Source organism: Tenebrio molitor, chromosome 4 (genome assembly GCF_963966145.1).
Source record: "Tenebrio molitor chromosome 4, icTenMoli1.1, whole genome shotgun sequence".
NCBI classification, from domain to species: Eukaryota; Metazoa; Arthropoda; class Insecta; order Coleoptera; family Tenebrionidae; genus Tenebrio; species Tenebrio molitor.
The window spans coordinates 20,845,252-20,859,890 of NC_091049.1; the positions used below are offsets into that span (position 1 = coordinate 20,845,252).

A 14,639-nucleotide genomic window follows, 5' to 3' on the forward strand; every position below is an offset into this window, starting at 1 on the left:
TCAGTACATTTCCCGCTTCTTTTTTTTATAAATGTAATAATGGAATGTTGACGTGTACTCACCTAAGCTTTATAAAATTCCCATTAAGCAGAGGCGAGCCAAACAAATGCCGGCACAGACAAAGACGCATTACTTATTTACAAATAATTCCTTCCACCATCAACACAACGAAAGGAATTTTCTGCACCTACTGCGTCGACATAAAAATTTATCACCCTAGCGGTTTTATGATAATAACAGTTCAATTTGAACAATTCCATTCTCAATTGAATAATTTATGTCCCAACCACCTAGAGACCTCTTCAATATTACAATATGCTGAGAAAGCAACACGTGCCACAATCAAGTCGACCGTGTTGAAACACATCTCTTGTCGTGCAGGTGGTTAAAAATAAATATAAAAAAACAGGAAAACAATCAATATTTTCTGAATTATTACAAAGTCTATTCCGAGTGTCTCTACGTCAATATACATTTTATAAATGTGACGAAAATAATTCAAGACTGACCCAGAAATAGCCTCTCCACTTTGCTATTTGCCACCAGTATGACGAATTTGGGTGTCCCTTCTTTGATGATGTGGCTGCAACATTCCAATCAATATACGTTTAATAAATTACGAGTGGGGCGCACTTACTCGTCTAATTTTAAAATTTCTAACAAAGTTTTACTGACGTCAACCTTAACATTCTTCCTTTTTTCGTTCTCAAAGTACACATTTAAATTGTTGACCTTGTATTTTCTTTCCTCGTCCCACTCTGGACTAGTTTCAAACACATGGACTAGTTGTTCCATAAAACTATAAATGTCGCGATTATTCTGTTCTATTTTGGAGTAAAACGGCCTTACGTATTTTGCTCGTTAAAGTGTTGAATGTAATCCATAATTTTATACTCGGGGTAGAAAAAAATGACGGGCCAGACCAGATTGCCGCTTTCATTAATGTAGACGCGACTGTTAAAAAGCTGAGGAAATTGCGGTTCCAGCTTACTCAGTGTTAAATTATCTGTTAAAACAATACTCCTTCAAACAATATTTTCAATTTAATTTCACAAACCTCCTCCTGCAATCTGAATCCCCCTCTTTATTATCTCCCCTACAATCAATTCCTCCTCTTTCCTCGACTTCTTTTCAGCAGTCTCCCTCTTCCTTTCATTCCTCTCTTTTATCTTTGCCTGGTTTATACTGTTTTTTCTCAATTCTAGCGCCTCCCAATCATTCTTATTCTTATCTAAAATTTTATCACAGAACTCCACAGCTTTGTCATACTTCTCCATCTTAAAACAACAATTCGCAGCCCTACTCAAAACCTTGTCATACTCAGGCTTAAGTTTCAGCGCCAATTCTGCATCTAACAGTGCTGACCTGTAGTTTTTCAAAAAGTAATGAGAGGCGGACCGATTGTTGTACAAAGTAGCCTCAACATCTGCATTCCCGCATTTAATTTTGATACCCTCAGTGTAAGCTATGATGGCCATTCTGTACTTTTTGTGTTTAAAATTAAAATTGCCGTCATCCTTGTAGGCAAGGGCGAGTTCTTCTGGTTCGTTTTCCTCAGGGTCATACTTCAGTTTTTGGAGGCCTTCATAAAGTGGGTGCAATTTCGACCCGGGTTCGGGTACTTCTTTCATAAAAAAGGGGTGATTTGCGATTTCCTACAAAGGAAGGTGTTTAAAATTGAATGTTTTGAATGGTATAACCTCACTTCTTCCCATCTGTCAAAAGAAGTTGTTTCTTCCTGCTTGCGTTTCGGTAGGTTATCAATGAATTCGTCCAAATCTCGATCAAGTTTTGCAGCTAGTTCCAGTCGTTCTTCATCAGAGAATTGACTTTTTGGCTTTGAATCAGCCATTCTTAACACACGTGTCTTTGTCCTAACCTCTCAAATGTCACAGAATGAATAACACTAACTACTGGGCCAAGAAAAACTCCTTTAAAAATGCAAATTCTTGTATTAATCATGAGTTTGAACACGTTGTACTAATATATAAAATAATTTATACAATTAACTGTAAACATTTAACTCGGTATTTGCGACTCTACACTAGAGGCGCTGATTTTTAACAACAATGCTCCTCATTGGCCGGTTTAAAATTAGTTTTAACGAAGCTACCACTTGGAGGCGCTGCAGGATAAAATGCAAAATTGTGATTGGATGAAACTCGGAAAACATTTATCTGTCAAATATTCGGCGTCCGATTTCGTTTCATGTACGTTTACACCATTGAATCCGCAATCATCCGTGGATTTTCTGTACTTTCGGGAATTATTTTTGCGTTTTAAGACTAGATAAGATTTTAAAATGTCGATCGGTGTGCCAATTAAAGTGTTACACGAAGCCGAGGGCCACATTGTAACTTGTGAAACCATAACCGGTGAAGTGTATCGGGGCAAATTAATAGAAGCCGAAGATAATATGAATTGTCAAATGACACAAATCACCGTAACTTATAGAGACGGACGTGTGGCACAATTAGAAAATGTTTACATAAGAGGTTCGAAGATTAGGTTTCTTATATTACCAGATATGTTGAAGAACGCTCCGATGTTCAAGAAACAGACAAAAGCAGGGACGGCAGGGCGAGGGAAGTCTGCTATATTACGAGCGCAGGGTAAGCTGATTTTGTAGGTATGAATGATGCAATTTATGTGAGGGTTGATTTTAGCTGCAAGAGGTAGAGGTCGTGGAACCAATCCTTCTGTTCGAGGTGGAAGAGGGGCTACATGGCAGAATCCAACTCAAGGAGCTGCTGCAGGAAGAGGGCGATAGTTAATAACATATTTATTGTAAATAGGTTAAAGATAAGTTTCCAACTTGTTTGAATCATAGTTTGTAAGGACTAGACTGTAATGAGTGATGAGCAAAAATGTTTTGATATAATAACATCGTGGTATTTTATTTCTAGCTCAAACACGTCATTTTAAAGTAAGTCCAAGAAAATGTTCTTCACATGTTTCCATTTAACTGGATGAAATCCCATAATTTTTTTATTTTCTGTGTACATGTGATAAAATGGTAAATATATTTCACGATGAAGCTTTGAGTATGTTGGTCAGTGAATTCACTACATGTAATAAAATGGGAAATAAATTTAATCCAATTGAGCAGATAATGTTTACAGGCCGTGAAATAATTCTTTAACATACCGAAAGAAAAATTGTCGCCAAGGCCCCTTGCAGCCGAAGAGAACAATCTTGAGAATGTTAAATGGATTTCGCGCCCAAGATGTAAACAACATGTTTTGTGCAACTAAAAATTTATAATTACATACATATTATAAAATGAACAAGTAAAATTTACTACACTGTCAATAAATAGATACATATGTCTAAATTCGGCTCACGACTCGCTAAGGAAATGACACAAATAAAAGAAAATCCGTTTTGTGCAGGTACTCCTCCAGAGTTAAAAAGTACATATAAATTTTGCGATTTCTAATTTCATAAGCGCAGTATTAGGTACCTGGAAACTGATTTGTATCAAATATTAAAATCACGTTTACTTTAATGGCCGTCGTTAAAACCAACGGCCGCGAAATTGGATTTTGCGGCCTGTTTTAGAAACGCGAAATGGTCGTTTCGCGAACGGTTGTACAAAAAGTAATTGCCTTCATGATGTTGCTTATTCAATATATTTTGAAACTGTCGGTTTCACTTATACCTAGATAAATTAAACTTTTAGGTTATGGATATTGTTAATCCACTTTTGAATATCTGAGATAGCGATTTTGTTTGGGAAATGTACGAGAATAATTCAATATCCAAAGGTTATTATAAACAATTAAAAAATGGAATTAAATAATTCTTATAACGACGTCTGAAATACTAGAAACTTTAAAAAGTTAAAGAACTAACACAAAAGTAACAGAAACCTTCTAAGTATAATTATTAGGTAATATTTACATCTGAACATGTTGCAAAAACAAATAAACTCATACCTACTGAAACGTGGAAATTAATTAGTATCGGTGACAAGATAACAGAATTTCTTATCGTGTAAAAAAGGGGGGCACAGCATGGAGGCCAGCTTTATTTATCATTATGTAATTCATTACAGATATTAATATCGATTATGGTAATTCCTTTGATAGTGCTATTTCTATTACATTATCATTTATTTTTCTATGCACCCACTTTTTACGTGATATCCAGTTCAAGGTTTATAAGTCAGTGTTATTTATTTTCATTAAGTATTTAACTCATTTTTTGGTTGTTAGTATCACTACAAGATTTTTCTCCTTTAATCACAAATTAATAATTAAATTTGATCTTTCGAGCAATCTTTAATATGAACTTTGTTTACCAATGTCATAAAAATGATTTGCGATAATCGGACTGCAATAAAATATTGTGTAAGAAATGAACTATCCAGATCGATTACAATTAGGTAATCAATAATCAACTACAATTAAATATTTGAGTTCATAATACCAACTATTTTAGACAGGGCCGGCGTAAACATTTGCGGGGCCGTGTGCAAAATGTGTGTGTGTAGTTAAAAAAAAGTGAGGTGTGTGGGGCTAAAGCATGATTTTATAATATGTGACCTGACCTGCCTTAGTATAAATATATAGTTTTAACATTATGTTAAGTTATCTACGGGGTGATTCGCGAATAGTGTCTGATTTATTTACAAAAATATAATTACTTTGACACATTTGATTGACACTATTGTTTCATTCTTCTGAAATCGGGTTACTACGACCACAAAATTGTATTTAAATTGAAGTGGCGAAGCATTTTATGAGAGAGTAATTTATATGGCAGGAATAAAGGTGCTAAATCAGACACTATTCGTGAATCACCTTGTATAGCTACCAATTTAAATGGCAAAATCGTAACAAACATGGAAACATGACTACGAGTATAATCAGTATAATCTAAGATTCTAAGCTCTTTGCAATTTCATTTTTGATGACAGTATTGCTAATAACTAGTACGAGATCCCACTGCATGATTTCTACGTTCATCTGTTTTTTAATCAAAATACAATTTTTATAGATAATTATGAGTAGAGAAACATGTTTCTGCTGGGTTGCCTATCAAAATATGGCCGCAAGTATTTTTTAATTAAAATTAAATATAAGAGGAAAAGCTCCTGTCTGATTCCCGAACGAAGATCCGTTCAAAGTTCTATTCTATACGGCTGCTCTTTTATATACCTCTTATACTTTCAAACCTTTTTTAAAAACACATGTTTCCAAATTTTACCCTGAAAAGAGAAAGCGGAAACGCCCATGGTCATAAATCTACCCCATAATTCATGATAGAAGAGCACCCACAAGTGTTTATAATAGCTAGCTGACCGGTTGCGGGTGGGTCCATAGAAAAAAAAATTTAAGCAATGCGAGCGCCCTGTGTCTTCTGGCGTCCCTAAACCGACAATAGGCGCTCATAAAATGTCTTTAATTTTTTGTAATTTAAATTTGAAAACATCGTTTGTTTATGTAATTCTGTTGGAATTATCAGTGCGGGGTCGTCAAAGGCGCGGAGCCCTCAAAAGCGCGGGGCCGTGTGCGGCCACACACTATGCACACGCCTTACGCCGGCCCTGATTTTAGAACTTTCTTATCTGTATATTGATTAGGTACCTATTTCATTTTATTCTTGTATTAATGGATGACTTTTCAAACTACTTATATTAAAAGGAGACAGTTGCAAATTGCCGATCGCTTGCTGTACTCGTACCAAACATTTTCAGCAAATTAATGTAGGTAGTGTAATGATTTGAAAACATTACTTTTTCCGCCAAATATTTGAACCTGCGCAAAACGGTAGCAAATGTGGTCGTGATCGTCATCGAATCGGAGGAGCCCTACGTTGTGATTTTCTTTTGGCGGAAAAAGGTTCGGAATGCAAACGGTGAGGGTTCCAGTTGGAAGAGTGCCGCAAATAAAACACACATGTGAGGGACGCAAAATACCTTTTATTAAAAATGTCTGTAATAACTTTGATGAAAAAGAAATTGAAACGAATACAAAGGTCAGAAATTAAGTTTAACGAAGTACAAGAAATTAACTAGTTGAGTACATCACAAAGATAAACGACAAGATGAATGTGTTGCGTTACACTTGGTTCACTAAGACGGGAACTGGACTGCTGAACTGAACTGCCGGGTGTGATGCTGGGGTGGAATTTGATTCCTCCTGGTGCCTCACAGAGCGGTAGTCGGGGGTTTGGGTCGCCATCTATCGGTGATTGCTGATGCTGGTGGAAGTTCCATTGGGATCGTCTAAGGCTCGTAGGCAGTAGCTGGTGATGCCATCTTCAGGCGATCGTTGGGAAATCTGCCGATAGATCTATTGGTGGTTGCGGATGTATTGTTGGTTGCAGTGACTGGCTTCCAACAGGTCGCTACGTCACCCCCCTCCCAGCGGTATGGTCGCGGAAGCGGACAGGGCGTTGGATGTTGCCTCCAGATCGCGTTTGTTTGGTGTTGGTGTCTGTTGTGTTTGTTGCTGTGTTTGGTGGAGTGATGGTGGGTTGTGGTGGGTCTTCATTGGCGACGTATGCGGGTTTGAGACGACCTGTCGAGACGGAGGTCGGACGACCGTTGAGGAGCAGGCGGAAAGTTCTGTGATCACGGTGGAGAACTTTGTAGGGTCCGTCGTACGCCGGTTGAAGAGGAGGTTTGACTGCGTCGTGGCGTAAGAAGACGTGGCTGCAGGTTTCCAAGTCGCGGAAAGTGAAAATTTGTTTGTTTCCGTGACTGCTTGTTGGTGTTGGACGGAGGTCGTTCATCAATTTTCTGAATTGTTGAATAAATTCAGGGTCGCTGAGGCGTGATTTGCTAGGGTTGAAGAATTCTCCAGGCAGACGAAGGGTTTGACCGTAGATTAACTCGGCTGTTGTGGCTTGTAGGTCATCACGCCACGCGGTGCGGAGGCCCAACAGAACGAGGGGAAGCGCTTCTGTCCAGGTTTCGGCGTGGCAAGTGAGGGAAGCCTTTAGTTGACGGTGGAGTCGCTCAACTAGTCCGTTGGCCGCTGGGTGATATGCGGTGGTACGGAACTGGGTAGTACCACATATCTTGTTGAGGCAGCGAAAGAGTTCGGATTCGAATTGGCGGCCCTGGTCGTTGGTGAGGCGAAGAGGCGTACCGAACCTGGAGATCCAGCCTGCTACAAATGTTTGTGCGACGGAAGCAGCGTCGATGTTGGTCAAGGGGAATGCTTCGGGCCACCTGGTGAAGCGGTCGATGCACGTCAGCAGATAGCGGTACCCGTTGGATGAAGGTAGGGGGCCTACTATGTCGATGTGCACGTGCTCGAAGCGGTGATTGGGGGGTGCGAAGCGTCCGAGAGGAGGCGAATTGTGACGCCAAATCTTAGTTCGCTGGCATTGGGTGCATGTGCGGGTCCACTGGCGACAATCTCTCTTGATGTTGGGCCATACAAAACGATCTGTAACAAGCTTTGTAGTGGCACGAATGCCTGGATGAGAGAGCTTATGCAACGAGTTGAAGACGGGACGTCGGAGGGTTGGTGTGACAAAGGGACGTGGTTCACCGGTTGTTGCGTCACAATAGAGTGTCAGGTTGGTACCAGGGATAGTGATCTTTTCCAGACGGAGGCCTGTGTTGGCGTCTGGGCGAAGAAATTCCTGCAGTTCGGCATCGTTTTCTTGGGCCATGCTGAGGGCGCGGAAGTCGCCGGCTGAGGAGATGCTCCCAATGCGTGACAGGGTGTCGGCGGGGATGTTCTCGGGGCCTGGGACGTATCTGACATCTGTGGTAAATTGGCTGATGAAGTCGAGATGGCGAAACTGACGCGGTGTACACTTCTCGGGTTTCTGTGCGAACGCGAACGTCAGTGGTTTGTGATCGGTGAGTATGAAGAATGTTTGGCCTTCCAGCATGTGACGAAAGTATTTGATCGCGGCGTACACGGCGTAGGGCTCGCGGTCGTAGGCACTGTACTTAGTCTGTGCTGGAGTTAGTTTCCTGGAGAAGAAGGCAAGCGGTTGCCAATCGTTGTTGACTCGCTGGAGGCAGGCGCCGATACTGAAGTCGGAGGCGTCTGTAGAGAGGGCGAGGTCAACTCCAATGACGGGGTGTGCCAGGAGCGTGGCGGTGGAGAGACTTTGTTTGCAGTCTGTAAATGCTTGTGCCATCTCTGGGGTCCAGTTGATCGTTGCTTTGCTTTTCGTTTTTGGAGTGAGAACGGCGTGAAGAGGAGCTTGGAGACTAGCTGCTTTCGGGATAAAGTTCCGATAAAAGTTTATTAGTCCCAAGAATTGCCGTAACTGTTTCGCTGTTTCCGGTCGCGGGAAGTTTGTGATCGCGTCGGTTTTTTCGGGCGTCGGTCGGATGCCACTCGCGGAAACGATGTGTCCAAGAAATCGGATTTCGCGTTGGCCGAACACGCACTTGTTACAGTTTATGAGGATGTTGAAGCTTGCGAGTCTTTCACACACAGTACGGAGGTGTTTTAGGTGCTCTTCCTCGTTTTTGGATGCGACGAGGATGTCGTCTATGTACACATAGCAAAATTCCAGGCCGCGTAGAACGGTGTGCATGAAGCGCTGGAACGTTTGTGCAGCGTTGCGGAGGCCGAAGGACATATACATGAATTCGTACAGTCCGAACGGTGTCGTGATTGCTGTTTTCGGGATGTCTTCGGGTGCGATTGGGATCTGGTTGAAAGCGCGCACCAGATCAATCGTCGAGAAGATGGTGCAGCCAGCAAGGTTTTGAGAAAAGTCTTGAATGTGCGGCACGGGATACTGGTCGGGTATGGTGCGTGCGTTGAGGGTGCGGTAGTCGCCGCAGGGTCGCCAAGAGGAGTCTTTTTTGGGTGCTAGGTGTAGCGGTGAAGACCATGGGCTTGCTGAGGGGCGGATGATGCCGTCATTGAGTAGTGCCTGAAATTCTGTCTTGGCTATCTGCAGTTTGTGTGGGTCCATTCGTCGAGTCTTACAAGAGATAGGAGGTCCTGGCGTGGTGCGAATGTGATGCACGGTGTCATGTTTGAGGGTGGTTCTGGTTTGCTGTGGGTTGGTTAGTTGCGGAAATTCTTTGAGCAGGCGGAGATATATTGAATCAGTGACCGCAAGGAGACGTGGAGGATTGGTCGCGGTTATGGTAGAGACGGTACGGACGCTGAGGGACGTCTGGGTATCGATTAACCGTTTGTTGCGGGGGTCGATCACTAGGTTGAAGTGGCTCAGGAAGTCCATTCCGATGATTGCGTGTGTGACCGCGGCTACAATGAATTTCCAGGTAAATTGTCGTCGTACACCTAAGTTGAGATCCATGGCTCGAAAACCAAAAGTTGTAATGGTGGAGCCGTTTGCGGCGTGTAGCTGGAACTCGGTTGCGGCGGGACGGTAGCGTAGCTTGTTGACGGGGTAAACAGATATTTCGGCACCGGTGTCCACCAGGAATCGCTCTTTTGTGGCGACGTCGACTACGAAAAGGCGGCGTTGCTGGGGTACCGGACCAATTGCCGCCGTGAGTGGTCCAGTACTTAGTTTTCCGTTTGGTAGGAACAAGGCTGGGTGCATTTGGTCGCTTTCCCCTTGAAGCGGTTGTGGTACCAGCAGATTGTGTTTTCTGGTTTGTCTTGTTGTGCTGCTGGTCGTGCTGGTGATTGGTTACGGCGCTGCTGGCGGTTGCATGCTTTGCGGAGCTCGGCTACTTCTTTACGTAGTTGCGCGAGTTCTTTGCTAAGGTCGGTTGATGTTGCTGCTATTTGAGTGGCGTCAATGTGTGGCGCAGTGGGCAACATCTCGTGGACCTTGTCTGCGAGTTCAGCGAGCTTGTCCAGGGTGGAGTCCGTCTGTGTGGTCAAGATCACCTGAGTTTGGTGCGGCAGGCGATTTGTCCACAGGGATCGCAGAAGGTTCTCTGGTACTGTCGCTAGGCTTCGGAGGTGCCGTAAAAATTCAGAGGGCTTGCGGTCCCCTAGGTCTTCTCGTTGAAGAAGTTGTTGAATGCGTTGCTCTTCAGAACTCGACAGGCGGGACATTAAGGCTGTCTTGAGTGCTTCGTACTTGTCGCTCCTAGGTGGTGTTTGCAGAATGTCGCGGACGACTTGTGCGTTCCGGAAGTCAAGGTTGGAGACCACGTAGTGGAACTTGGTGGTGTCGGCCGTGACGTTAGCTAGTGCTAGTTGGCTTTCAAGTTGCGAGAACCAGAGTGCGGGCTCGTTACTCCAAAATGGTGGGACTCGAACTGTGACGCGGTCTACCTCAGGGTTGCGGAGCGCAGGGGCCTCAGTCTGCACGGAAGCTGTGGATTCGCCGTTGTTGGGCATGGTGCGCAGTCCAGGAGTCAAAAGTTGGTAATCACCACACAACACTCGCGAATGGTAACTACGTTGGCACACTGGACTGACACTACTGGGGGCACTTGGGAGCCACTGAGCACTTCTGGGGGTACTTGGGTACACTGAGCACTTCTAGGGGTACTTGGGTACACTAGGGAGCACTGAGCACTTCTGGGGGTACTTGGGTACACTAGGGAGCACTGAGCACTTCTGGGGGTACTTGGGTACACTAGGGAGCACTGAGCACTTCTGGGGGTACTTGGGTACACTAGGGAGCACTGAGCACTGGGGTCACTGGGGTACACTGACTCACAACGGAAGCACTGGAAGACACTACTGAATCACTACTGGAGCACTGTTTCTCGGGGTCACCACTGTTGCGTTACACTTGGTTCACTAAGATGGGAACTGGACTGCTGAACTGAACTGCCGGGTTTGATGCTGGGGTGGAATTTGATTCCTCCTGGTGCCTCACAGAGCGGTAGTCGGGGGTTTGGGTCGCCATCTATCGGTGATTGCTGATGCTGGTGGAAGTTCCATTGGGATCGTCTAAGGCTCGTAGGCAGTAGCTGGTGATGCCATCTTCAGGCGATCGTTGGGAAATCTGCCGATAGATCTATTGGTGGTTGCGGATGTATTGTTGGTTGCAGTGACTGGCTTCCAACAGGTCGCTACAAATGCAATAATATTTAACATAACAGAAAAACGGGCACATGACAGACAAAATGACAGTTAAAGCTTGCAAAACAAGTAAACAAATTATGGTGCAGTTATTACAGACAGGGACGGATGAAAAAACCTCTTCAAAAACCGTATCCCAGATATTACTCATATTTTACAATTCGATTAATGACAAAACAATGTTTAATTTGGAACTATGCGGTCAAGGTACGCCGACGGGAGCTTAGAGCTGGAGGTAACAAACTTTCGGTCGCGAGGGGATTCAGAAGAATAATCTGAATCATCTTGAGAGCAAGCCGACCAAGTAAGAGTGACAGAGCGTCTCGGGGTTGTACGATTAGCATCACTAAACAGCATCAGCGAATATTTAGCTCCACCGTCCCCAACCAACCGTTTCCGGACAAAACCCCGAAATCTCTATAACCTCGACGGAAGCTTCACGAAAACATCCCGCCGCCGCATATGCGAAGACCTAGGTCCGCCTCCGCTAACGGCTTTAAATAACCGTAGCTTCCACAGAAATTTACTAAACAAACCCCACGACTTCCTGATTGTCACCTAGCTCCCATAGGGGCGCACTTACAACATTTTACTTTAACCTTTCCGAAATCTAGCAACAACACAAAGAAAAAAACCGAGTTTAATTCAATCGAACAAGCGTAACATTTAAACGATGAGAAAATTCAGCAAAACAAAGCGCAACATTAAACAATGATAAATAAACAAAACAAAACGCAACATTAAACCATGCGCAAATAAAAGGGGACAAAACGCGAAGTAAAATAACGATAAAATAAAAAAACGCTTTAACTGGCACAAATATCGGTAAGCAGCATAAATAACGAATACAATAATCGTTGGTAATGTTAAACAAAAAGAAAATGGCGGGTCGAGTGCCGTTAGAAAATGCTAGTAAAAAAAAACAAAATTGACGCTCGCGGTTCGGACGACGGCTCCTAATTTCCGAAATTACAAGATTACCAAAAAAATGAACCTCCCGGGAGAAACTTAGGGATAACGCTTAAAATTAACAAATGGGCGCTTCTTAAAGAAACAGCATGCAACAAAATGAAATCTACAACATACCCTGACCACGTGGTCCTGGCCCCAAAAACAAAACACAAAAAAAAGGCAACGAAAGTGGGATAAATTACCCAGGTGAATTAAAAACGTTGAATTCCTCACGGGGACACAAAATATCTACTCGGAACGGTAGTGGAATTGTTCAGGTTTAACTTACAAATTTGAGAAACTTGGATCGCTCTTCGCAAGGTGTGTCCGTTTCGAAAAACTAAACAAAAGTGACCTACCGCCTTTCAACTACAAGCGCGAGAGAGCTTCAACCCCCGCTATATTTCCGCTCGCAGTTCCAAATCTAGCCGCTAGTACCTTCACATTTGGCGCGCTGTTGTGGCGGTACCGGAAATTTAAATTTAAATTTTAAACAGGGTCACTACAGTAGGTACCTATATACAGGGTCATTATAAATGATTGTCTCATCGCAGTTGGCGTTGAAAACCCACACAAATTTTGGATGTACCGCTAGTCTCGCAACGTTAGAAAAACTATCAGACAAATTTCCACTAGCCACTACCGCCGGTAGCGCTACCTATCGGCGATACTAGTCTTACTCATGTTATAAGGCTTGCGGCACATGCAACTACGATTACGTCACCAACGCCTACTGCCATGGGACAATCATTTATAATGACCTGTATTTGCGTCCAGATTGTTTCACAGAATGATTAATTAGCAGGAATGTTTCGTTTTCACTCATACCAACTTTCTTAGATATCTTTGCTTGATCTAGGTACTTGATTCTTGATGTGCTTTTTTATGCATGCAAATATAGGGTTAGGTACCTATTATAAATGATTGTAGTCCAAGTAGGCGTAAAAACTGAATGTAAAATTTATGGTTGCCGCTCCATATAAAAAACATCAAAATGATGTGAATAAGTGAGTAGGTACAGACCATTCACATACAGGAGTTAAATTGGGTGCAAAACAACTCAATATTTTTAAAACTGGTTGCAAAACAACTCAATATTTTCGAATTCAATCGTTAATTTAAAAAAATAAATAAATAAAATATCACCACAATTTTCACCTAAAAACAAAAATTGACAGTCCAGATGAAAGCGGCAAAAATTTCATTACATGGGCATGGCCTGCTTCGACTACAATCATTTATAATAACGCTGTATAATTCGCTTCATTTATAGAATTAATGGAGTCAGAATTTAAGTGAAAAAATATTTAGGGGCAGTTTATACAAAGAGAATTAAATATTTAATTCGAATTAAATTTTAATGCGCCATTAACCCATGAATCCGAAACTTCGATTAATTAAGTTATTGCCCCGAAAGTATGTACTATAGGTTTTTCGGAGTTGCTGATTACGAATTTGATATCAGATTTATCAAATTCAAAATGGCGGACCTAAAATGGTGGACCTATTTTGAAGAAAATTAAGTTATTGCTCCGAAAGTATGTACTATAAGCTTTTCGGGGTCGTTGTTATTAGTTATTGCAATGAGAAATTGTATAAAAAAGTTTCCGGCATCAGTAATCATGAATTTTTGCTTTGCTTGAACTTTGAACTCCTGTCATCTCGATGAAATCAACATTCTAATATAAATTGGAATCGTTTTTATTAATAAGCAGTGAAACATTTTTAATGGAAATGGAAATTATAAACGCGAAATAAACATGTACTAACTTCGATAGAGACGTTTTGTTCAAGCCAATTTTCATTTTTTGCGTTAAAAACATGCAGAGTTCGATGAGAATCATTCCTTTTTATTTTCGATATAAGAGGCTGCAACAATTTGTCCTTTGAATTTTGGGAAATAAAAAACGACAACCTTTTATTGCTGAAAATTTATTTTTCCGACGACCACTATGAAAAATGCGTAAATTCGCACAAATAACTATTATTGAAAGTTGGCTATTGCATGCAAATAGCGAACCCGTGTGCAATGAAACTGGTTAGCCAATCAGATACCTTCTAGCCTGTGCGCAATGAAATCATTGCACACAGTTGTAGTAACCATGGCCACCAATGTATGTTTTGTCCGCAGCTCTGTCGAATAATATTTGAAGTTTGAAGGAATACCGAATATTAGCGTTTTTTTTTGTGGTCGTCGGAAAAATATCGTGTATACCACGTGTTGAAAATTCGATTTCACACTCGTTTGCTTAAGCCACGCGCCTAGGGCTTGTGGCTCAATTCTGCAAACTCGTGTGAAATCTTTCATTTTCAACTCTTGATATACAATATACTATTCAAGAATTTCTAGTTGTTCTTATAATGTAGCACCCCATTTATCCTGAATGTATAAAAAAATCTGCTGCCGTGTGCACATGATATTTTTGCAGGTAACTTCTGAAAAAACAAAAAAAAATTATTAGTATTATTATGACGGAGCGCGCCAGCCTGTGCCGCGCAAGACATTAACGGCTGTAACTTCTAAATAGGCAACTTTAGGCAAGGCGCACTTTAATATTCAAAAAATATACACTTTAACGAACATGTGCATGTAAAAATCACGGTGGTTGCTCGTGGATGTAAAAAGTATACTCCACTTGTCGCCCGGCATGAAAAAAAATAAATTGTGAATTGCAGTCCTACAGTTAGCCTTGATTTTACAAAGGAAGAAAAATATTTTTCGTTAATTAAAGTACATAC

The 14,639-nt window shown here is 42.0% G+C and overlaps 3 protein-coding genes across 3 annotated transcripts; 1 reads left to right on the plus strand and 2 right to left on the minus strand.

Moving 5' to 3' along the window:
• Positions 1-404: 404 nt before the first annotated feature.
• On the minus strand, positions 405-2,021 carry Dpit47 (DNA polymerase interacting tpr containing protein of 47kD). The gene is made up of 5 exons (XM_069043535.1): positions 1,706-2,021; positions 1,058-1,655; positions 850-1,006; positions 638-799; positions 405-583 (listed from the first exon to the last, which is right to left on the minus strand). Exons 1-5 carry the CDS (start codon positions 1,850-1,852, stop codon positions 499-501), a joined length of 1,149 nt encoding a protein of 382 aa, XP_068899636.1. The 5' UTR covers positions 1,853-2,021; the 3' UTR covers positions 405-498.
• Positions 2,022-2,150: 129 nt separating this feature from the next.
• Positions 2,151-3,042, plus strand: SmD3 (small ribonucleoprotein particle protein SmD3). The gene is made up of 2 exons (XM_069043536.1): positions 2,151-2,612; positions 2,667-3,042. The coding sequence occupies exons 1-2, from the start codon at positions 2,303-2,305 to the stop codon at positions 2,768-2,770; spliced, it is 414 nt and encodes a 137-aa protein (XP_068899637.1). The 5' UTR covers positions 2,151-2,302; the 3' UTR covers positions 2,771-3,042.
• A 6,425-nt stretch (positions 3,043-9,467) lies between these two features.
• LOC138129392 (uncharacterized) lies at positions 9,468-10,256 on the minus strand. Its single transcript, XM_069045681.1, has one exon. The coding sequence runs from the start codon at positions 10,254-10,256 to the stop codon at positions 9,468-9,470; it is 789 nt and encodes a 262-aa protein (XP_068901782.1).
• Between the last annotated feature and the right edge of the window lie 4,383 nt (positions 10,257-14,639).